General features: G+C 43.0%; 1 protein-coding gene across 1 annotated transcript in view; it reads left to right on the forward strand.

Annotated features, from left to right (window-relative positions):
- jade2 (jade family PHD finger 2) overlaps positions 1–22908 on the forward strand; it is a 184861-nt gene that overhangs the window by 35603 nt on the left and 126350 nt on the right. Inside the window, exon 4 of the mRNA XM_073479370.1 lies at positions 21965–22122. Within this exon, the coding sequence (XP_073335471.1) occupies positions 21965–22122 (158 nt within the window). The remainder of the gene's footprint in view (positions 1–21964; positions 22123–22908) is intronic.

Here is a 22908-nt window from a genome sequence, read left to right on the forward strand (position 1 = left end):
CTGTCGTCCGTATTATTCAGTTTTTTGCCCTTTAGCCCCTGAAGGGGGGATGACATTTCATTTTAAATGGTGTCTTTGTGTTTGGATGAATGATGATAAATTCAAACATTACTGCTCGGAGGGTTTGGCTCTTAGCTATTAGCTTTTTGAGAGTGCAAGCTGATGATGTAATTTAGTTAATTTTGTCATTTCTGTAGAAAAAAAAATGACATTTTCAGTCGTCCCATAGTCAGGAAGTTCATCTGCACTACATTTATCATACGACATATACATGATCTGTCTTGTAAATTAAGTGATTGGACTTGTTTTCACTTTTTTCATAGTACGTCGGCTTAAATACGCTGCGAACAAAGAGCTATGTTGGTTTGAATGTGCAGCAACATGAGGACAGACTGTGCACCCTTTGCTATTTTCATACAACACATACCCTTGAGACTACAAACACATGCAAAAGACAGGGAAGTCTTGGGAAGAGGCAGTTGGATATTACAGTCGTTGAGTGTGACAGGTGTTTTCTGCCTCTAGATATGGAGGGTAAAATGTCACATGACCTGCCTCGTTTAAAGCTAGTTTGTTTGTTAACTGGGTTTTGTGACAAAGTAATTGTCCTTCATTGATCACGGGACTGAATCCCTCAAAAACTGGTTGCACGTCAGCACTTCAACCAGAGGTGTCTGTAATTGCTGCCGGTGTCCTGAGGCGACAGCAACAACTTGTAGTGGGATTAACAGGTCAAAGGTCATGGCCCCTTTTACTAACAGTACTTAAGCTGCAGCACACCTTTGAGGTCATGTTGCTCATTTTCACTTGTTAGGAAGTGCTGGAACTTCAAATCCTGTGATAAAGATCTTGATGTGCATTTGTTTTGGACGTGAATACAATTTTTAAAACTATTTTTCTTTTATGAACACAGCTTGTTTGCAGGATGCACAGCTGTTGGGGTAATGTGTCTTTTTGTGTCTATGTAAAGCTAATAACTGTAATATAAGCTGGTGTAGCTGCAGCTGACAGCTCTGGTCGCTTGATAATAGTAATTTTGTTGAGAAATCTGAAGTTATCAACATTCCTTCAAAATGTTATGATTGTGCAGAGAATCCCACCGGGTGGCAGCCGTTAAGGATAACTAAACAGCTGATGGTTTTGCTTATTTATGTCATAAAATTATTAAATTGAGACAGTTTGAAAAACTCCTTTGAGCTCATCTAACTTCTCCTCAGCTTTGCAGAGAGCGTTGTCACTTCACTCCGCTCACCTGCCAAGTATCTGAAATCTTTTGGTTTGTCCAACCAACCTTTTTTTAAAAAATGTCTTTAAAGACAATGAGCAGCAGCCGTGACACAAACAGAAAACAGACACTCTGGAAAAGGGCTAACCGCAGCAGCTGAGAGCGGAGCGGTGGAGTGAGCTTGATGCAGACTCTTGTCCCTTTTGACCTGACTCATTAAAAAGATGTAGTGACTTTCGGTTTATCCAAGCTGCAGATACATCAGGCTCATAAAGATGAGGGAAAAAACACCAAATGTCACATTAACATATGGCATGTGGCGGGAATGTCTGTTAGCAGATGATGCTTATCAGTCCTATGACATAAATGCATCTGGTTTTTCATGTCGCTGACGGACTCGGTTGCCGTAACCTCACCCACACACCTTCACCGATGCATTGTGTCCATCAACACACTAGTCTTTCCTGCTCTGCACTGAAATAAGCGCTTTTTAAAGTCAATGCACGGTCAAAGAAAGGGTGATATTTTTAGGCAGTGAAGAATCCTCATCAGTGCATCGCTACTGGGAAGAAAATTGAACAGTGGCTCAAAATGCGGACAAGTTTTATGGAACGAGACTCACCCTCGGTTGAAGGGAGGTGTGGCGGATGGTAAACACTGTGGACTTGTAATGACAACCTAGCTCCTTTTTCTAAAAATGAGCCGGCTCTATTTGCGCCTTTCGCTCCAGCTTTGACTTTTCTTAGAAGTGTTTTTTCGAAAAAGCTTAACTCGGCTGAAGGAGGACACAGTCAGACGCTTCCTTTTTTTTTTTTTTGTATATCTCTATCTCAATTTAGATGGAGGGCAGAGATTAAGGATTTTTAAGTCATTGTGACATAAAGTAAACACACAGGCGGCACAGTGTTTGGTTTTTGTGGTTAACGGCTAAGGGGGCAGAAAACAGTCGCACACGGCGCACTGATTAAAACAAAAACACAAAGCTTGTCCGAAGAAAATAAATGCAGTGTAATGTAAAGTAGCTGCAGTGGGACTGAGTCACTGGTCGGAGTGAGGACAAGCAGCTCTTGGCCTCGTCTCTTCTGACAAAACCAGAGCTCCCCTTCTTCAGAGAAATCCCCCCCGCGCTCCCCTGAGGGATTGTGTGACACTTGTCAAAACACTGCAGCATGGGCAGAGGACACACACACACACACACACATTTGTTAGAGGGTGCTTGACACACACCGAAACAGAAACACTTTGCACTCTTGGGGCTTTCTACCAGGCTTGTGGTATTGAAATATCGTCCGACGGGGGAATCTCTGTATTCAAATCCCTTCGTTTCATTCGTGTTTGCACGTAAGGGATGCGCACTTCTTGTCTTCACAACCACACTTGATAATAGGCTGCTACATCTGATCAAAAGTATTTTTTTAATGAGCCTTAGGATTGAATATTAAGCGAGAGGACTGTCAGAGGTGATGCAATGTGGGGCACAGCTGAGCCAAATGATCTTTGTGGTTTTTACCAGATCTCAGTGTTTCTGGGGAGTGCCTTTAAACTGGGTTAATATTGTACGGATCTGCTGTAATCTTCTGACATATATTACAGGCTCAGCACGGTTTCTTTTAAAAAAATTATTCAGCTCACAATTTACAGCTTGGAAATTTAGCTCATACTCAGTGTAACAGTTTGTAAAGTGAGTACGAACAAGAGCTCATCGTGAAAAGGAAAAGGATCAGCACTCAGTCATGTCCATTTAGTTTTTAGGCAGTTTGTATCTATATTTTAGTACTTAGACTTGCATAACATTGTGAGTTCACTTTGCTTGTTGAAAATACTCTATGATATCATCCAGGCTGACATCATATTGGCTACTAGTTACTAGTTTTCAGGCCTGTTGTTGTCCTGGACATTTCTGTCGTTCGGTCAAAGGACGATGACTTAATGAAGGTCTGATTTTCATAAGAGAAGAGAGTTTTTCTGATGGGAAACAGGCGAAGCTGAATGTTATCTAACTGTTACAGTTTGAGGTTTCGCAGCCTAGAAATGGTTCTCGAACAACAAGTGATATCAGGAGAGCGAGCTACTCCTCACGCACTGTAGGAGGAAGGAAGTGGTATCGATGGAGGTTGCCAAAAACAAAATGACATAGCAGGTGTGAAACTCTCTCTTTGTAGCATCATTGTTACTTGTGCATAAATAAGGTTGTGCTAACTGCATGTGTGTGTGTGTGAAGGTGCAAGTCAAGTGCACATACATTTATATAATGCAACTACTGTATATCCATAACAGTCTGTCAGTGTGCAGCAGAAGTGTTGTGTTGGTGCTCAGTGGGATGTTCATGCAGCTTTGGCTGAAGCTAAACTTGATGATAACTAAGTGGAACTAGATTTTATTAGCAATGTGTTCAGAGTCAAAGCGAGAATACATGAAACTAAATGCTCATTTACAAAAATAACTGCATGTTTCCTCTGCATAGTTATTTATTCTCGGTATCAGAACTCCCCTTTGAGGGTATTATCATCTTAACTTGGTGGCTACTTCACAATAAAACACAGGTTTCACTGTCCAGTAGCAGGGCTGGGCAATATATCGATATTATATCCAGTGTTTCCCACACATAGACTTTACAAGGTCAGACCGCCCAGTTCGGCGTCTAAGAAACTTTATACTTACCCACTTATATCCACATTACTGATGATCATTTATCAGTTCATGTTTTGTGACAGTTACAATGGTCATCCCAACAATATTTGTCGGTATTTGGTCAAATTTTTCTTGCTGATAATCAAACTCATGTCTCGTTGTGTGTGTGAGTAGATGAAGATGTTGAAAATGCTAAAAAAAAAAAAAAACCACCAATTTGACAAAACGAGAACAGATGAAAATCACTGTGAATGGGTTCAAAAGTGAAAAAATGGCAGTGATCAAGTAAATAATCTGTGAAAAAGAAAAAAAGTGCGGTAGTTGTTACAGAAAGTGAGCCAAAGAAAAGTCACTGTGTTATGAAACAGCAGCTGACTGATGGAAAACACAGCGAGCCTGTTGATGATCATCGTTTTTCCCTCCTCATTGGTTGCGCTTTTGCCGAGATAATATCGCAATCAAATTAGGGGATATATATCGGAAAATTTCCTCGGGCTGTTGACGAGCTCTGTGAACCGTTCTCGTTGTTTTTTAAACAACTTGTATGATAAACTTTGAGTCCGAGGCAGCTGCGTCCAGATGTGCAGATGTTATAGCTGGATCGCTGTCAACGTTGCGTTATCCTTTATTGTGTTAACTCATCAACTTGCCAACATCCTCGCAAAGACATTACAATTTCCAGCCCTCTAGAATCCTTTTGGACAAGTATAAATGGTTAAGTAATCATGTGAACAGATACAAGTGTGTGTATTTATACACGAGTGTGTGTTAGCGTATGTGTGTGTGTGTGTGTGTGTGTGTGTGTCCTAGCAGGCTAGCAGCTGCTGAAGCTCATTAGTTTCTGGTAGAAACAGCTGTGAAACTCCATGGCAACCAGATGCAAACAGCTGTAGGAATGCACAGAGTTGATGTTACGCACGCACACACACACACACACACACACACACACACACTGAGTCTGTGTGCCAAGCCTCCGTGAATGGACAGCGTGGTTCGATGGCGAAGAGCTTTGCATGTCGACACATACCAGTCAGGAGATGAGTGCGAATAAACTAACACACACACACACACACACACACACACACACGGGCCAACACAGCCTCCAGCCATTATATTAAACTGTCAGCATTGCTCCTGTTGCTCACCTCCCAGGTATTCGAGAACACTGTTTACTCTCACTGCTGAGAGGGTGACGGAAATAAGGACTGATTAGGAAGTGCAGATGCTGAAGAAGATGGCTCAGGCTGACAGAGTGAGATAGAAATGATTGGTGGGAACGATGGATGGAGAAGGAAGGTCAGGAGCAATAAAGTGGGGGGATAGAGACGGTGGATAGATGGATGGGGAATTAAAGAAAATGAGTAGATGGAGTGATGGGTGCGTTGATAAAAGGATGGGTGAAGGACAGAAAAAGTGCAGTAGATGGAGGAACGGGTGATGATTAAATGAATGCAGATGACGGGCGGAGGAAATGATAAATCGATGGCAAATACCAGATTTTATTTCACAGCGTTCCTTAAAGATTGATTTTACTATCGTCTCAAAGAGTGCTGACAGTGTTTTGATACGAGATGCTGTTTGTTTGACAGGATCTCTTTGGACAAGCATCAAACCCTCGAATGATTCAACCTAAAGGAGTTGTTTTTCATCAAAACACCGTATCATTTATCCTCCTTTTCCATGTGTTGTAACAGTAATTTGCCTATTAAAGCTTGTTCGCGTGGTGTTAATTCAACCGTAACGAAAAAAAGAAACATTGCGAAAGTTGCTCTGGGCTGAAACAGAGTTATTTTGGAGTTGCAGACGTCATGCCTCCATCTCTGAGAGCAAATGTTTGCAGTCGGCAGATAAACTAACAGCAGTGACCGGAGAACTTCTCTGGAAAATATAAACAGTAATCAGATTGTGTATATTTTGTCTGGGTGAGGGAAGTGAATATTCGTGCATCCATGGGAATTTGTTTTGATTTTGCATGTATCATTTGACTTCTTCATGTGTCTGTTTGTTTCCATCAGCATCTGTCTCTCTCTGTGTGTGTTAGTCTTTCTTTCGTGGGTAAAGTTACACATATTTCCACTTCCAGTCATGAGTGATGGCTTGATGGCAGCACATAAAGAGGGCTAGGTCATGGATAAAGTCAAAGAAAAACTACAACTATGAAAGAGAGGGTGACAGAAATGGTTTATCGTCGCCAACAGGTAAAGATCCTGCGAAAAAAGCCTTAAAATTCAAATATTGAATCGCTTTTCCAGTCTACTGACCGCTCAAAGCGCCTTAAAACACTTGCTCCAGGACACTTTGACATGCAGTTGGGGGAACCAGGGGTTCAAACCAGCGACCCTCCGATTACTAGAGGACCCGCTCTACCTCCTGAGCTACAGCCGCGTGGTCAAAATCATGACTGAAACACGTGTCAGTTGTTTTTACGCCGGTTAGTTTTGTATGAAAAAAAAGGAATCAGTGGTCGTAGCTTTGTATTAATCAGTCAAATCCATAAGTCGACTCACAAAAGTCGTAGTCGGATCTACAAAGTACCAAACCATCAGAAGATGCGTCATTTTTTATGCAATGAGTCAGAAAAGCAATACTTAGAAAGCAAGTTCAACCACGGCCTTTCTTCATGTCTAACAACACTCTGTCATGCTTATGGTGCAAACTTCTTCTTTCCAGTATTGCTCACTTTCAGGTGGTCATTCAGGATTTGTTTTTGTATTCGGTTTGAGCTTTTTCCATCGCATTTCCTGTCCACAGATAAATGACTAGTCAGCAATCTGATTATCAAAATATTCACAGGAAGCTGACGTCTCTCCCTCAGGATCAAAGAGAGAAAACTCCACACGCTTCGCTTACATTCAACAATAAAAAAACTGGGAAAAGCACGGACTCTCCAGCCTGCAGTCCGTCCACGAGACGTGTTGCATCTCCCACTTTCCTCAACTAGAAGAAAATCTCTCACGTATTGAATTTAAAATGTTCATGTGCAATTTGTGGGTGTTATGAAAAAGAGTCTTTCTTGTGATTGTAGTGAGGTAAAAAAAAAAAGATGAAGTACCGCAGTTGAAAATAAGAGAACGCCTTGAACACGCTGAACATCACAGATTGATGACATATTTCTGCGAGAGTATCTGACTGGAATTTTTTTTTGCATTTCAGAAAATGGAAAAGATCTTTAGATGAGAGGTTGTTAACTTAAAATGACTCACAACCTCTTAGCGTTACAGTGGGCGTCAATACTGTATGAGGCCAGCTGAGAGGAAGTGTGTTGTTATTATAAGACCGGTTCCTGTTTACGAGTCATAGCGTTTATTTTGACCCTGCACGCGCCGCCGGGTGGGTGGAGTTTAGTGCATCAGAGCAAATTCAGGGAAGTCACAGAAAGTATGTAAAAAATCAACAGACAAAATATAGTGGCATATATATATATAATATAGTGATGCTTCACTTTGGCTGAGACGGCTACGTCGACCTCCGTTTAATCGTCATTCCCTATTAGCAAATTCTGCCGCTCAGAAGCGTGTCAGCCGACTGAAGTTTGCAGGAGATGCAGACATGCAAAGCAGCATTAATCATGTAGTTGTTTTGGTTGTTTTTTTAGCCCACTTCACCAAAAACTAGGTCACACACACACACACACCCCCCCCCCTCCATTGCCTCTGCTTGCCATTTTACCAGATCGTCTGCCTGAGCCCGCCATACGAAGGATGATATTTGCATCGGACTCTGTGGGGGGAAATTGGCTTATTGCTCCTGCCTTCTTAAGTCTCCTTCACTCTTTCTTGTCAGTGACCCAGTTTTTTAACCTTTATTTATTGAGGGGAGGTTTTTCTGAGCCCCTCCCTCCCTCCTCTTTTCCTCTCTCAGAGACATCTTGCTTCATATTCATGATTTTTTACGCACATTCACACCTGGGAGCTGCAGAGTTACAAGCACAGACTCTACGGAGCAGATCCACTCGAGCGGTTTGGGGGCTACACGTCTCGTTGAAGCCGGTTGTTGTGTTAAAAAGCTGGAAATTTGATATGAAATGATGTTTTTCTGTCTTGCCTTTCACAAGTTCTTATAATTACAGAAATGATTTACTCTCTATCTGTAATTTTTAGTATTTCTGCTACATGATGTAGCATGTGTAAGCTGTCCCGTACATTTACCTTCTTTGACATATGGCCATTTAATAGCTTCAGTGAAGCAGTTTGGAGGTTAAATGCCTTGCCCAAGGACATTCAGAAAAGAAGAGCTTTTCCCTGCAGACTCCAGCCCAGAAAGCCTCTGGCTCAAACTCCTGCATACTTAACCTGTAAATGGACCGCAGTCCTGAATATTGATATTTGCATTTACATTTGTGGACAAGCTGAATGGACGATCATGGGCAATTTCTGCCTTTTTCTCTTCAGGATCCTTCTATCTCAGACTAATTTCTTTGAATACATGATCGTGAACATGAACAGAGGGCAGAGTTTTTCGCTTGCTAGAGGCCAAAAATCACATCTGTTCAAACGGAGGAGCGCAGTCAGTCAGTCAAATCCTTATTGAAGCGGGAACAAAGCTTAATTGCATGACCTTTGAGTGAAGCCTTGGCAATCAGCCTGCCCTTGGCGTGGAGGGGAGCGCCGCCGCTCCACGCATCATTCAGGCCAGGGGCTTGTGATGAGGAGCCGGCGTTCAGAGAAATCTCAAAAGGACTTGTTCACTGTCTCGTCTCACGCTAATGAGGGGCATAAATTGTAGGCTGAGTGCCTTTTCAGGGCTCGGCAGTACGAAGTTGGCTAATAGCTGCGGATGTGACATTTCAGATCTAAGACGGGAGAGGGGACCATAGAAAGAGCAAGAGGAAATCCTTTTCACGTCCCTATCAAATCCTGTATGTGTTCTTTGAAAAGTGTCAAGTCGGTAAAGGCTGTTGATGCGAGCGATTCAGTTTAGCGAGAGATAATGTTTCTGCATAATAACGGCGACTCCCTTCACTGTTGCTTTTACGCCTCTTTCCCTCTCATCCGTCCTGAGCTGAAGCAGAGTGAATCGAGCGCGCTGAATGGTTTTCTGGAGGCCTGCGCTCTCTTTAACCCCGCATGGTGCCCGTCATGCAACATTCATGCTAAGGCAAGCCGCCATCTGAACCATGTCTGATGCCATAGATGGTGAAAAAGAGTACAAGAAATGTTTGCATCTCAAGGCTGAGCTGTAAAAACCGTCACAGGTGGGTTGTCAAGGAAAACATATTTCAGTGTTGCATTGCTCCCATCGATGGTCCAGCAGTGAAGTTGCTGTAGTTGCCATCGCTCCTCTGATATCACTGCAGACTGGAAGGGTAGGCACGCTGGTTGCTAATGTTAGCCTTTTAAGCGCTGCTAGTTGCCAGGAAGTGAAGCAGTGTTCTTATCGATGACTTGATTGATGGTGTGAAGTTGTGAACCAGTTGTGAGCATACATGCTTTTCTGTCTCCATCAGATGAACGGTGAATAGCACTGTGATTAAACCCGGATTACCACAGTAACACAAGAGAAATCTCCACAGCTGCAGACGGCATAATGGAAAAGGCCAGATGTCAAAATGTATGACAGCTGATGACGTGTGAGGGTTGAAAGATGTGTGAGATTTGAACCCACGACCCCCTCTGTTCTGATGGGGCACTCGAAAAAGAGGGGCAGAGGTAAAAACTGAGAACGAATGGTGGTTGCTGCTGCCTGAAATGTGAAGTGTTTGTCCTGGAAACGAACCTCCAGCAGGTGTTTTAAACAGCAAATCATAGATGATTTAATTAACTGGATAAAGTTTGAACCTCTGTTGCAGTGTATCAGGATTGAGAAGAGCATGTTATGAAAAAATGTCATGGATATTTATTGTAAGAACACCTGGGCTGTGCACTAATCCAGTCTTGATTATATTCCCAGGCAGTTTCTTGGCCGATACGGGACAGTTTCTCAGTGCATATTGGTCTTCCAGATAGCCTATCTTACTCTATAAAAGGTATCTTTCTTCCTGCTAGTGTGCTTTATCTTTTCTTGTCTTTTTTTTTCATCCACTGTTTGAAATCCAGGAAAAAGATGCCACCCAGTTGAATTTACACTTCCTTTCCTCTCTTCCCTTCTGTCATAGCACTGCCGTCCCTCTCCTCCTCTTCTTCTCATCCTCCCAGTCTTTCTCCTCTGGAGACCCCTTCGACGAGCCAGATGTTTTCTCTCCTCCCTGTGTTTTCATCCAATGTCATCCCGTCTGTCTGTTAAACATATATCTTTGCACTAAGCTCTCCTCCCTGTCTCCCCCTAGCCTGTCCAGCTCGGTCAGAGGAGAAATAAATGGGTGTCCTTTTTTTCAGAAGCCTGTTGTCTTCTCATATAGAAAATCAAGGGGAAATATTGCGTCTGCTGTAGACACACAAATATGGAGATGGTCCGGTACAGTGAGGAGATTCAGAAATATGTGTGTGTTACAGATGTACAATAAAAGAATAAAACATGTCCCTAAACAAAGAAAAAGGTCTGTGGTTAACACAACTTTTCCCGTTTTGTTCTACGACATAAGACACATCAGTCACTGAGGAAACTTCCAGGATAGCCTACAAGAAGACGTCATTCCTGCAGCACGCTACTGACGTACCTGTTTTATTTTATTCATCCTTTTGCAAGAGAGCAGTTACTATTACTACTATTACAATGCAAAATATGTAGCAAGATGCGTCACACCAGACGAGCCACACGTGCATTTGTCGTGTATCATCCTTGGACGAAGACGTTTCACTCTGTTGGTATGCAGGCACCAGATTCTTGTCTCTGTGCATGTGAGAGTGAGAGTGTGTTTAAATGTCTGCATGTGTTTGTGCCTCTGAAATCACTGAGTCACTGTACTAATGCACCCGAGCTCTCGTCTCCTCTCTCTCTTTCTGTCACTCTCTCATCAACCCCCTTTCTCTCCTTTTCTGTCTTTCTCTCACTCTTAATCACCCACTCAACACTCAGACACACACACACACACACACACACACACACACACACACACACACACACACACACACACACACACACACACACTTATTCCTGAGTCCTGTGGACCTTCCAAACAGCCAATCACCAGAGCCCGTCCCTGTGCTGTGATGTGGCTGCTAAAATTAGCCTTCTCTCTCTCTCTGTGAGTCGACATCCGCCATGACGCACTGTGGAGAGCCAGGTAGCCATGATGCCCAGAGAAAAAACTCTTTTCCTTGTTCCTTTCCTTTCCTTCCCTTTCCTTTCCCTTCCTTTCCTTTCCTTTCCTTTCCTTTCCTTTCCTTTCCTTTCCTTTCCTTTCCTTCCCTTCCCTTCCCTTCCCTTCCCTTCCCTTTCCTTTCCTTTCCTTTCCTTTCCTTTCCTTTCCTTTCCTTTCCTTTCCTTTCCTTTCCTTTCCTTCCCTTCCCTTCCCTTTCCTTTCCTTTCCTTTCCTTTCCTTTCCTTTCCTGTCACTGCTCTGTTTCAGTCTGTAAAGTTAAATCTCTGAACCTGTGTGAGGCTCAGGTATGGGGTCTTTTTCCCCGCACACTGCTGCTGGCTCTGTCTCTGTATTACGTTTTGACACCAGAGTGACTATTAAAAAACCTTGTTCAGTAGAATCTGTCACAATGCCAGAGGCTGTATGTGCTGTTAAATTATAGGATTTGCAACCCCTTACTATGTTCCTGTTAAACATTTTTTGAATGTGGTCGTTTACAGCAGCAGTTCCCAAACTTTTTTATAACCCTGGCACCCTTTTTTTCAATTTAAAATAAACTTTGAACAGAGTGAAGCCTGTATTTGGTTGAATCAAACCTTTTAACACTGGTTGGACTGGTTTGCCACCTGATTTAGGTGCACCCAATAATACATTTTAATTTAATTTCTTAACATATTATGTAAATGATTGTGAACAGGAATAAAGGTGCAGATAAATGTTTTTTATTTGTATTTAAATCACAGTACACACAACAAGAAATTGAGATAACTACAAAAGTGTTTGACAAACTTAATTGATATTAAGGTTTACAACGATGCAGAAAATATGTTTGTAGGCAAATATTTGTTCATAGTCGACTGTCACGGTTCCTGTTGGTCTGGACCTGCTAAATTTCAGGTGCGCTGGTGCGAACAATTCAAATGTTTAGTCGCACTTGACAGATTTTTGGCTGCATGTGCAACCAAACCAGTCGCACCCTGGAGCCCTGTCGAACGCATCACTGCTCAAAAGTAAAACAAGCTTTGAGTTTAGATATTTGAGGACAACAAACATGCAAACATCACAGTGTGCATTGATTATTATTTACCCCTTGAAGTATTCAGTATCCTTGCTGTCTGCGGTGGTATTTCATGCTGATGTTTCTACAGTTTTCCTCTGCAGATGAGGCGTTATGGTGTGGAGCAGCTAGTTTCTCATAACTTTTCAGCTTGATTTCAGTTCCTTATGTCGACTCAGTCCGTGTTGAGGGCTGAGATGTATCAGAAGTGACAGATCTGTCCACCGCTGTTCTGTTCTAACCCTGTAAAACTCAGACACTGCAGAGCATCTTGAATCTGATTATTTTGATCCGATCTGATTTTCTGCCAGATTGAACACAATTTAAGGTATTTTTGGCAACAGTCTCTACATCAGTGTACATTCAGATCGCTGAGCTGACCTTGTGTTGCCCTTTCGGCTCCTTTGCATCTTATCAGGTGCTGATAACTGTTGCATGACCACAGTAAAGAAGGTTTAGCAGTGTAATAACAATAGCATGATGAGTCTCTGTCCTTCCCCCTCTATCGGCGCTGTCATTCCTGGTGCTGATTGTTTTCTCTAGATAACCAGCCAGTCCAGCGATAATGTGTGATGTCAGCTGACCTTTAAAAGCACATGTACATGGATGCAAATGTCTACGTCCTGTGTTTAGCTGTTTCCTTCTTCTTCTTCGTCTTCTTCTTCACTGTATATTTACATGCATTTGTGTCTGTGTTGATGTCAGTGTGTGTTTCTGCTTCAGTGTCAGTGTGAACACGTCGGTGTGTGTCTCTATCTGCCTGAGTGAGAGTGTGTTTCCTGGTTTGAAATGTCAGCTTTCAACAGTCATCCTCTGTGGTTTCTGTTCTGTTCGGCTGAGGGGGAAGCAGACAGTGCTAATCTATCACCGCTCCGCAGATGGAGATACAAGTCAGTCCCAAAAAAAAAAGAAAGCCAGACAGGCAAGCGGCCTCGTACAGCACACAAATAAAGCTGAATCAGAGCTCGTATTGGCTTACAGTTTACAGAGCAAGGTGAGGATAGTTTCTTGAAAAGTCCACTTAAACCAGTGGTAGGAGTGGAGGTCACAGAAGGGCCGGTTGCAGCAATACAGTGGTTATACTCTCACTGACAACACTGACATCAGCAGCAACAGCAGCAGTATTAGTGGTAGCGTAGCATGAAGCAGCAGTCGTATCTCTAGTGGCTGTAATAACACTATTATTGGGTGAAGATGCATCTCTACTAGTACGAGAGAAAATGTATCAAGTTGATATAAGTCTTTTCTTCTGACTTCAGAATAATGTGGATGACCAGAGGGTTTCCTCAGCAGATGTGTAGAACGAGGCGTCGGTTCAGTCTCGTACGTCTCGTTAAGATTCAGGAGTGTTTTGTTATTTTGTGTTTAAAGTGAATGACGGCAACAGAATCACGACTGCAGAGTTGAGTTGTTGTCTGGAGTGTTTTTCACGTGCGAGTTAAGAAGCGGAGCCCTGTTGAGATTGCACAGCTTGAAAGACTTTCAGAGAACGTGCCACGACAGGAAGAGTGGTTGAGATAGCATCAGTAGTTAGCAACAGTGGTGGGGGACACTGAAAATAATGGTAAAGTCTCATGAAGCATGTTTGACTGTGTTGTGGCCTTTTGTAGACGTCAATGGCGTTTTAGGTGACTGAAAACGGAGCTTTTGGAAAACTTTGGCCAAGTGTTTCAGTGTTTGCGTGACCGGATACCCACATGTGTCACTGACAAGTTGTCCAGGTAGATTCTATTAAAAGCAGTTTTGTTTCCTGCATTGTTCATTGTATATTTTCTGTAACTAAGCAACAAACCGCAGTATACAATCTGCTTCCTGTTTATAACAGCACGTGAAAGGGAAGGTGATATGTGTTACTTTTATTGTTATACCTTTACAACTACTTTATTGTGGCAGATTTCATTCATGTGACAGAAGGCAAAGTGTTTTTGTTTGGTGTCTGCTGATCAGCTGATCACTTGTATGTGCTTGAAACTTGCCCAACAACCCGACTGACCTAACTACTGGTCTTGGTAGCACACATGCTTCGTAATAGTTGCACCGTCTGCAGTGGCAGTGAGTGTTGTACATCTGGAAGCAGCTGCAGTATTAGGGCCGTGTCCACATGGCATTTTTTTGGGGGGGTTTTTGACAGAAAAGCGTGGGCCATTTGCATGTGCGTCCTTGTCTCTATGACAACAATATCTTGACAACCACCGCTGTGTGATCGATGTTTATCTGACAATGGGACACCAGAGCGAGGAGGATGTGGGCACATGACACGATCCGTAGGTGACAAAAACGTGGTGAATATTATCGGCTCGGCACGTCACCAGCTCCTTTCTGAAAGGTTTCGATTTGGAAAAAGGCTGTGGACACGGGCCCTTAGACGTAGCAATAGCCGTCATGGTAATGGTCATGTGGAGCCTGGGTGTTCATGGTGGTGGAGTCAACTGTCATAGGTTTGATGGATGTACGTGTGGTAGTAATATCTTTAAAGGCAACACTGTTAGGAGGAGTATTATTAGTAGTCGTTATAGTTATCACAATATCAGCAGTGTAGTTTTATGTTTCCTAAGAGTACTACTATAGGCAAAGTAATGAAAGTAGAGGTAATAGTACTGTTGGTAGTGTTAGTATTGGCAGTAGTTGTAGTACTTCTAACAGTGTTTATAGTCGTGATAGAGCCTCGACCAGTTCTCACACAGAAAGGCTTTGACACAGTGCTCTGTGTGCCTGTGTAGTTCAGTGTGATTATGAATGCTTGTCAGGCTCGCAGCCCCCCTACTGGTACACACACACACACACACACACACACACAAACACACACACGCACACACACACACTCCACAGCCCCTGGTCATGTCATCGGTCCAGATCTAGATTGGACTTAATGAGAGCCCTGCATGCATACAGCCCATAACTCGGCATAGCATACTGACCTACTGACTCACTGACTGGCCACAGGAACGTGTGTGTGTGTGTGTGTGTGTGTGTGTGTGTGTGTGTAAAGCTGTGTTTGACTGTGTGATAGGGACTAGTTGTGTTTGTTTGTAGTGTGTGTGTATGTAACAGTTTCTGTGTGTGTGTGTGTGTGTGTGTGTATGTGTGTGTTTTGAGTGTTATCTGAGCGGCTGAATCTCATCTATTGAGTTTCAGCGAGAAGTCATCGATCACTCTGCGTCGTGTGATTGGATAGCTCGTGATGCAAAGCAAACTGGTGACGGAAACAAAAAAATTAAACTTGAGTTATTGAAATGCAAATGAGCGCGATGTTTGCATCACGACAGCCTGTCACATTTGGGGGAAATGAGGCAGCGCAGCCTCTCTGCACACAGAAACACAATAATTTGATTGTTGCTGAATCTTGGTTTGGAGAGGAAGTTATTAGTAGAGTGTTCATGTCTCGTTTTGTTTTTGTTTTTGTGGTTTGTGTGTGTGTGTGTGTGTGTGTGTGTGTGTGTGTGTGTGTGTGTGCTAGAGAATGCTCCGTATAAATACCTCAAGCTAAAACCAAACAAAATTTCAATCAGCTTGCAGAGGTCCAATACTGTCCACGCTACCACTAGTCATTTTAATCCTGTATACACTTCATTCTTGCTTTAGCTTCAACACACACAGAGTAGTTACGCACCTGCACATTTAACATACACTATATTGTTTAAACTGTAACACATTGACATTGCTATTTTAATCATACAATACAAAATGAATACAGACAAAACCCGCTTTCTTACTGAGCAGTGCCGGACTCTCTGCATGCATGTCCCGAGCTAGCAAGTGTGCTACCGCCGAGCTAACACTTTGATGTTTAGATTAAACTAAATTCACTTGCTAAAATGACTTCTGACACAGATATTTTATCATCAGCATGTCACATTGAAAATATATTCAATCAATTAAACACATTACAACCATTGTTCTAACCTGTAGCGGGGAAAATAGAAAGAAGTGAAGCGTAACGAACGAGCCGCGAGCAACATCCTCCGCTTACAGGAAAACATGGAAGACCAGAGTAATAGATTACCTGGAAGACCAGAGTAATAGATTACCTGGAAGACCAGAGCAATGGATTACAGATAACTGAGAATTAAACTGAGGGAGATAAAGAAACATGAACTGTTGTGTTACGGTTAGGGAAAAACTGGACAGTGACTGGAGACAGTGGATGTTTGTATCACTGCTTCGCTCTCGGTTTCAGGATTGTTACAGTCCGTCTCTGGTGTTTAGGTGATGTATTGTGTTCACCTTGTTGCAGGAGAAAAGTATGTAAATAAACTTGATAAGCAACGTCTGCGAGCAGCCGAACACAGAGGCTGATTGTAATGACATATGAATAAACTGCATACTGAAAGGGGATTTTCTGTGTTATGTTTTGGAAAATGTACCGTTATCATTCGCTGTTCAGTTGGAGTCGTGCACGCACTCAATATTTTCATTTGCAAATTATGATTTATTATCAAATTTGGAAAGCTGAGTGGAAATGGCAAAATTCAATCACATGTCCTCAGAAAAGTTATTAAAGTTAATCGATGTGGAAAATCTTTCCAGCAATGAATAAATCATGTGATAAATGGAAAAAGAAATGCACTCTTTGAGTGATTACTGACAGAGTTTCCATGGCTGCCTCGGGCTCATTGCACAACAGTCTCTGTCCAGCAAAACCAGCCATAAATGATATTTGTTCTGTCACTGCAGAACATAACTCTTCATTAGTTGCTCCGTTATAGTGCAGCCAAATGCATTTCTTTTGTGTTTTGCATGAAGCATAACTGACATTAACTGACTCTGGACAAGACAAACAGTTACTCAGATCTAATCAGCTCTTGAAGGACTCTGTTTTTTGCCCCCATTTTTTCCTACCTGATGTGTTTTTTAACCCTGAAAGCTGAGGGAAAGGCAGCTCATTTGCATTTTATATTTTGCGTAAAATTTGCTTGACAGTTTGGCAACAGCGTCGGCTCTTCTGCCCTCTACCTGTCTGACTTTCTGCCTGTTTTTTTTTTTTTACAATGCTACTTTTCCATCTGTCTGCCCGTCATCCGTCACCGAGGCTGGGTGACTCCCAACTGTCTGTCACAGAAAGAGTAAAAAAAGAGGAAGAGGCTGGGCGGTGGATGAGAGGAAGAGCAGGGAGGAGATGGGCTGGAGAGAGAGAGAGAGCGAGAGAGAGAGAGAGGGAGAGAAACAAGGCAGAACATAAAACTGCAGGAGCTTGTAATAGTGTTTCCTAGACATTAATTAGCTGCAGTCATTCCTGTACAAACACTCCGTAATAAAACTGATATACTGAGCTTCTCTCCTCCTTTTCTCCTTTTCCATCTGCTCTCCTCAGCCCTGCACTTCTTCCTTTTTCCTCTTCTTTCTCCTCCATTTTTGTCTTGTTTCTTCTTCTCTTCTTCTTCCATCTCATCTCTCCTGTTCTTCCTTTCATTTTCTCCACTTCCTCTCCTTCTCTTTAACTCCCCACCTCATCTTTTTCTACCCCCTCTCTCCTCTCCTCATGTCTTCCTCTTTTCTTCACCCTTTCCCTCTCATCTCCTCAATCTTTCCTCTTCTCGTTTCTTCTTCTCTCCTCTTCTCCCTTTTCTTTTACTTCTCATTCAGTCACTTTCCCCCTCCCTCATCATTTCCTTCTCCCTTTTTATACCTTCATCTCTTCTCTTTATTTATTATCTCCGCTAAGCTCTTCTCCTCTTCTTCTTTTGCTCCTCCTTCTCCTCTTTATTAGTTTCTTCTTTCCTTTTTCCTCTCTCCTCTCCTCTCCTCTCCTCTCCTTTCTTCCTCTCCTCTTTCCCCTTTCCTGTTTCCTCTTATTTCCTCCTCTAATTTTCCCCGACCCTTTTCTGTTTTTCCTCCTCTTCCTCCATTATCCTCTCCTCCTCCCTCCTACTTTTGTCTTTCTTCTTCTCACTTCCTTTCTCCTCCCCTCTCATCTCATCTCTTCTCCTCTTTTCTTTTCCCTTTCCCTATCTCCTCCTCCTTTTTCCTCCCTACTCTTTCGTCGTCCTATTTCCTTCCTTTCCTTATCTCTCCACCTCTTATCTCCACTTTTTTCTTCACCCCTTTTCCCTCTCTTTGTCTCTTCTCCCCACTGATGAGGAGCGGGAAGAAAAAAAAGAAGCGAGAGAACATCGGAGAAAGGGGGAGAAAAAGATGGACAGAGATAAAAGAGAGAAATATTAAGGAGGAGTGGATCACCCTCAGTCTCTGTCTGTCCTCCTCTCTTATTGCTGAAGGAGAAGGCAATATTCATCATGGCCTTGGCTCGCGCGCACACACACACACACACACACACACACACACACACACACAGACACACTCACGCACATACAAACATGCACTTATAAACCCACACACGGACAAAACTTGAACACACACACGATCATTCACAACGAGTCGGGTTGTGCGTGAAGAAGAAACACGCAACATACTCTTGGAGTTGTAAACACACACACACACACACACACACACACACACACTTGCTCCATTGCATTATTTATTTGTGCTGGCAGACAGTCGAGGCAGCTGAGCAGCAGAAGCAAGGATACTGCGTTTTACATATGGCCTTTTCATATACTGCTCTGTGACACACACACACAGACACACACACACACACACCCTCGTCTGTCCTTGTCTTTCATCTCTCCTTCCATTTACATTAATATCACCCCCTTTTCCTCTCTTTCCCTCCCTCTCACTCGCTCTTTCTCATTCCTCTCACACTCGGTGATTTGTCTTCTCCTTCTCCGTCCCCCCGATCTTGACCTCCATCCTCTCTTTTCCCTCAGTTAAACATCGTTCTCCTCTTCCTCATCTCTACTCCGTCCTCCTACATCACTATCACTCTCTCTCCTCTCCTCCCCTCAACAGTTATTTCTTTTCCAGCCGTCCGGTCTGAAACATCAGCTCCTCTGAGAGTCAACTAAAACATACAGCGTGTTGCTGCTTCTGTTGCTGCTTCCTCCCTGTTAACACGTTTCTTAGCTTCCCTCTACGAGGCTCTTTTTTCTCAACTCTTGTGCAAACTTTTGAAGTGTCACAAACAAACCAAAATCATCAAGCCTGGTCAGACGGTGCCACTGTAGCGGTGTGGCTTTAGGGATGGCAGTGTTTGCTCTAGCGCCAGCATGAGGTTGACATTTTTGGTTTTGAGTGAGATTCCTTGACAAACACCGCGTCACCCTCAGGATGAACTGTAATAACTTTTCCATCATGTTGTGCTGGAAATCATGAAGTTGATTTAGCCAATTGGGAGCAATGGCCAGTTTCTCAGGACTTTTGTTGTAGCCAGCAGATGTCTGGATAACGGATATCTGGAGCGAGACTTCCTATTCTGCGCGGCTTTAACTGTTTACAGTCCGATTAGCAACTTGAGATGCAAGAATGAAGTTTAGCTCTCATGTATCAACTGTTTACCTGCACGCAACTCAGACGTACTTTGCATATGGCGCTAATTAGCAAACGCCAGCACGCTAAAGTAAGTACCAATGGAAAAAAATCAGTCCATAAACTGTCTCTGTCAACCCCTCTCCTGCTTTTTGTTACATTTACATTTTAGGGCATTTAGCAGACGCTTTTGTCCAAAGCGACTGACAGTAATTCATACATTCATACACTGATGGCAGTGGCTGCCATGCAAGGTGCCGACCAGCACGTCAGGAGCAGTTAAGGGTTTAGTATCTTGCCCAAGGACACTTTGACATGCAGACCAGGGGAATCAGACCAGCGACCTTCTGATAATAAGACGCTGGCTCTACCCCTGAGCCACAGCCGCCCGTTTCGTACATTTTATTTGCTTCTTTCCTTTCACAGCTCGTTTCGTCTCACTCTCTCCATCCCTCCGTGTTACCGTGTTGTTTCTTCTCACCCGTCTCTCTCTCTCACGTCAAAATAAACGAAGGTAAATAAATCCATATTAGGGGACTGAGCGGGAGGAGGAGGAGGGATACAGGGAGGGGGAAATGGAGAGGTTAATGGAGAGACGGAGGGGGAGCGAGGGAGTAGGATGGAGGAGACGAGCTAATAAAGCAGGGATAAGGAGGCTTAGAAAGTAATGATAAAACGTAGAGTGAAGTCATACGGTTGATTTTGCACTGCCGCGTGTGTGTTTATGCGTGTGTGTTGCTTGTTTTCCTGCGTGTATTTGTGTGTGTGTGTGTGTGTGTGTGTGTTCTTGCCTGATGTCCTTGACTATATGACTGATTATATCATTGCTTCGGGTCCCGGTTAGAGCAGACAGAGAGAGACAGACTGTACGTGTGTGTTTGTGTGTGTGTGTGTGTGTGTGTGTGTGTGTGTGTGTGTGTCAGCGTAGGTGTGTGTCGTTATGTGTGAGAATGATTGTGTCTGCTTGAATACACCCACTCCCTCAGGTCTGCAAAACACTGCATCACAAACAAGGCCACCTTGCTTGTTTTTTATAGAAGCCTCCTCCGTACGGTACACGGTGTCGTTGGCGTTAACCTGTAAAGGTCTTCCAGGGTTAAGATCAACAATTTGGTTACTACAACACTTCCTGCTTCCTCAGCAGGTGCTTCTCGTGTATCTAAAATGAATTGTTTCTATCTCCTCCTATGTAATAGATGAGGTAGAGATGTAATGAAAAGATGTAAGTGAGGGAAATGAGAACCACCTGCCAAGAGATGTGAAGAAATAGATGTAAGGAGACAGGAAACGCGTTTGTAATGACATGAAAAAGCAACATCTAAAGCAACGGCAGTTACCGACGATGGTGTCACCTGTGGAGTTTGTTTCCGTACAGTTTAAACTGTCAGCAGCAGAATGATAAAGCAGAGGATGTAATGGTCTACATATTATACGTTAAGGATAAGTTGTCCACAAAACTTTAACAGAGCTTCACAGCAAAAAAAAAAACGTTGCAGCATTTCTCCGAAACAACTAAAGTAAATCACTTTTATAAAAAATCCCCATCTACTTCAATTGTTTAGAAAAATGCTGCAACACTGTTTTGCTGTGAAGCTCCAGAAATGTTCTGTGGACTACACAACTTCACAAGACTTTCCATCAGCACAGGGATGAGCGGATAATGACTGAATTTCAGGTTTTGGGTGAACTTATCCTTTAAATTGGGCTTCACAATCACATTAGGATCAGACTCTTGATTCAGACCTTTGACAGTCAAAAGTACCGTTAGTTTGCAAAGTAACTTTACAAACTTACTAAAAGAAAACTTCCACGGGGAGTTTTAAAGAGACTACAGACACAATGAGCTGAAGATATGCATGTAGTCAACACTGCAGAGTGAGGGGTCAACGCTTTCATTGACAAAAACTACTCAATGTCTTCCTGCATCTGTTCTTCACGTTCTGCAACCTGCTCTAGTGACACTAATGCAGGTTTATGCTCCAGCTGAACCACAGAATCATACTTGAGCCTGAAGGTTTTTTTTTTTTTTATCAGTAATGACTAAATCATGAGCAGTCTGAGCTGGCATACTGTGAAGATCATTTTAGGATCTGACAGGAGTGAAGGAAGGTCTGACATGCTGGAGGTTTGAGGTGAAAGAAGCTGTTGTGGAAACAGTCTGCCTTCATAACCTGACACAACCTCCCTGTTTAAGGGGCACGGGGTTACAGCTGGCTACAGATGAGATGTAGCTTTTTAAATCACTTTTAAAACACACAGGAAATACATTTTTCATTTTTGAATTCAGAACTTTTCTGCCAGTTGCACACTGAATGAGCTTTATTCATTCATAAAAAGCTGCGTCCTTCACCTAAAGCTAATGATGATATTATATAAACCGCCTGCACGAACACAATATGGATTTTAATACCTATTTTTTAGTTTTTGCCAGATCTAATATACGATTGAGCGTATATCTTCACTGTGTCTGACATTTAACCACACTGGTGCCTCCCTTTCTGTGCAGGTATTTCGTACCGACTTCATCACGGCCATGAAGCTGCCAGACTCGGCTCAGCTCGGCCCGGACGACTTCTACGTGCTCTCGGACCCGTGGAGACAAGAGTGGGAGAAGGGGGTGCAGGTCCCTGCCAGCCTGGAGGCCATACCAGAGCCTGTGGTCAGGTAGGACACACACCCAAACACACACACCACACACACACACACATAAACAGCCAGTAACTCGTGCATTGAGACTGATATCATGTAAATGAGAGGTCAGTCGCTGGGTGCTGTAGACATTATGTCACCATATAAAGATTTCAGCAGTCGATACAGCCTCCAAACTTTAATTTCCTGATGTGGTTTCAAAAAATGTGACAAAATGAGTCGAGATACCAAAACAGAATAATTGTTAAATTACACAGCTGTCGTATTCATAAATATTTATATACATCTCATGAGTAAAATACACACGTACGTGCAGAAAAAAACGCACAAGAACACCAACTTTCTACTCTGTAACTCATTCCTACGTTAACACAATACGGGCAGCAGGTTTGGAGCCACATGTAGGCAATGTAACACACACACACAAGCAAGCTGGTAGGCAGATGTGTGCAGGCATGCTCTTCGACCCACTTATATTCACTCTCGCAGTGTAGATTAGTCTGGGCTTGCTGCCTCTCTCTCTCCCTCTCTCTCTGTTGCCCCGGCAGGTTGTTGTGGCTCGCTAGTACTACTGCAGCTGCTTCACATACCCATGTGGTTATTTTGGCATTCTAGGAACTAATGAAAATGCTCAGACTGCAGAGTAATGCCTATTAGACGGATATGTCACACTGGGAGGCCACACACAAACACGAGCATACATTCTGTTTGGGAGATCCGCCGCGTGAGATTCGGTCAAATGTTGCAGATGAACATTTTTTCATCTGCTGAGGTATCTCATTCTCACAGACGAGTTTTTGT

This window comes from Pagrus major, chromosome 13, assembly GCF_040436345.1.
Source record: "Pagrus major chromosome 13, Pma_NU_1.0".
Classification (NCBI taxonomy): domain Eukaryota; kingdom Metazoa; phylum Chordata; class Actinopteri; order Spariformes; family Sparidae; genus Pagrus; species Pagrus major.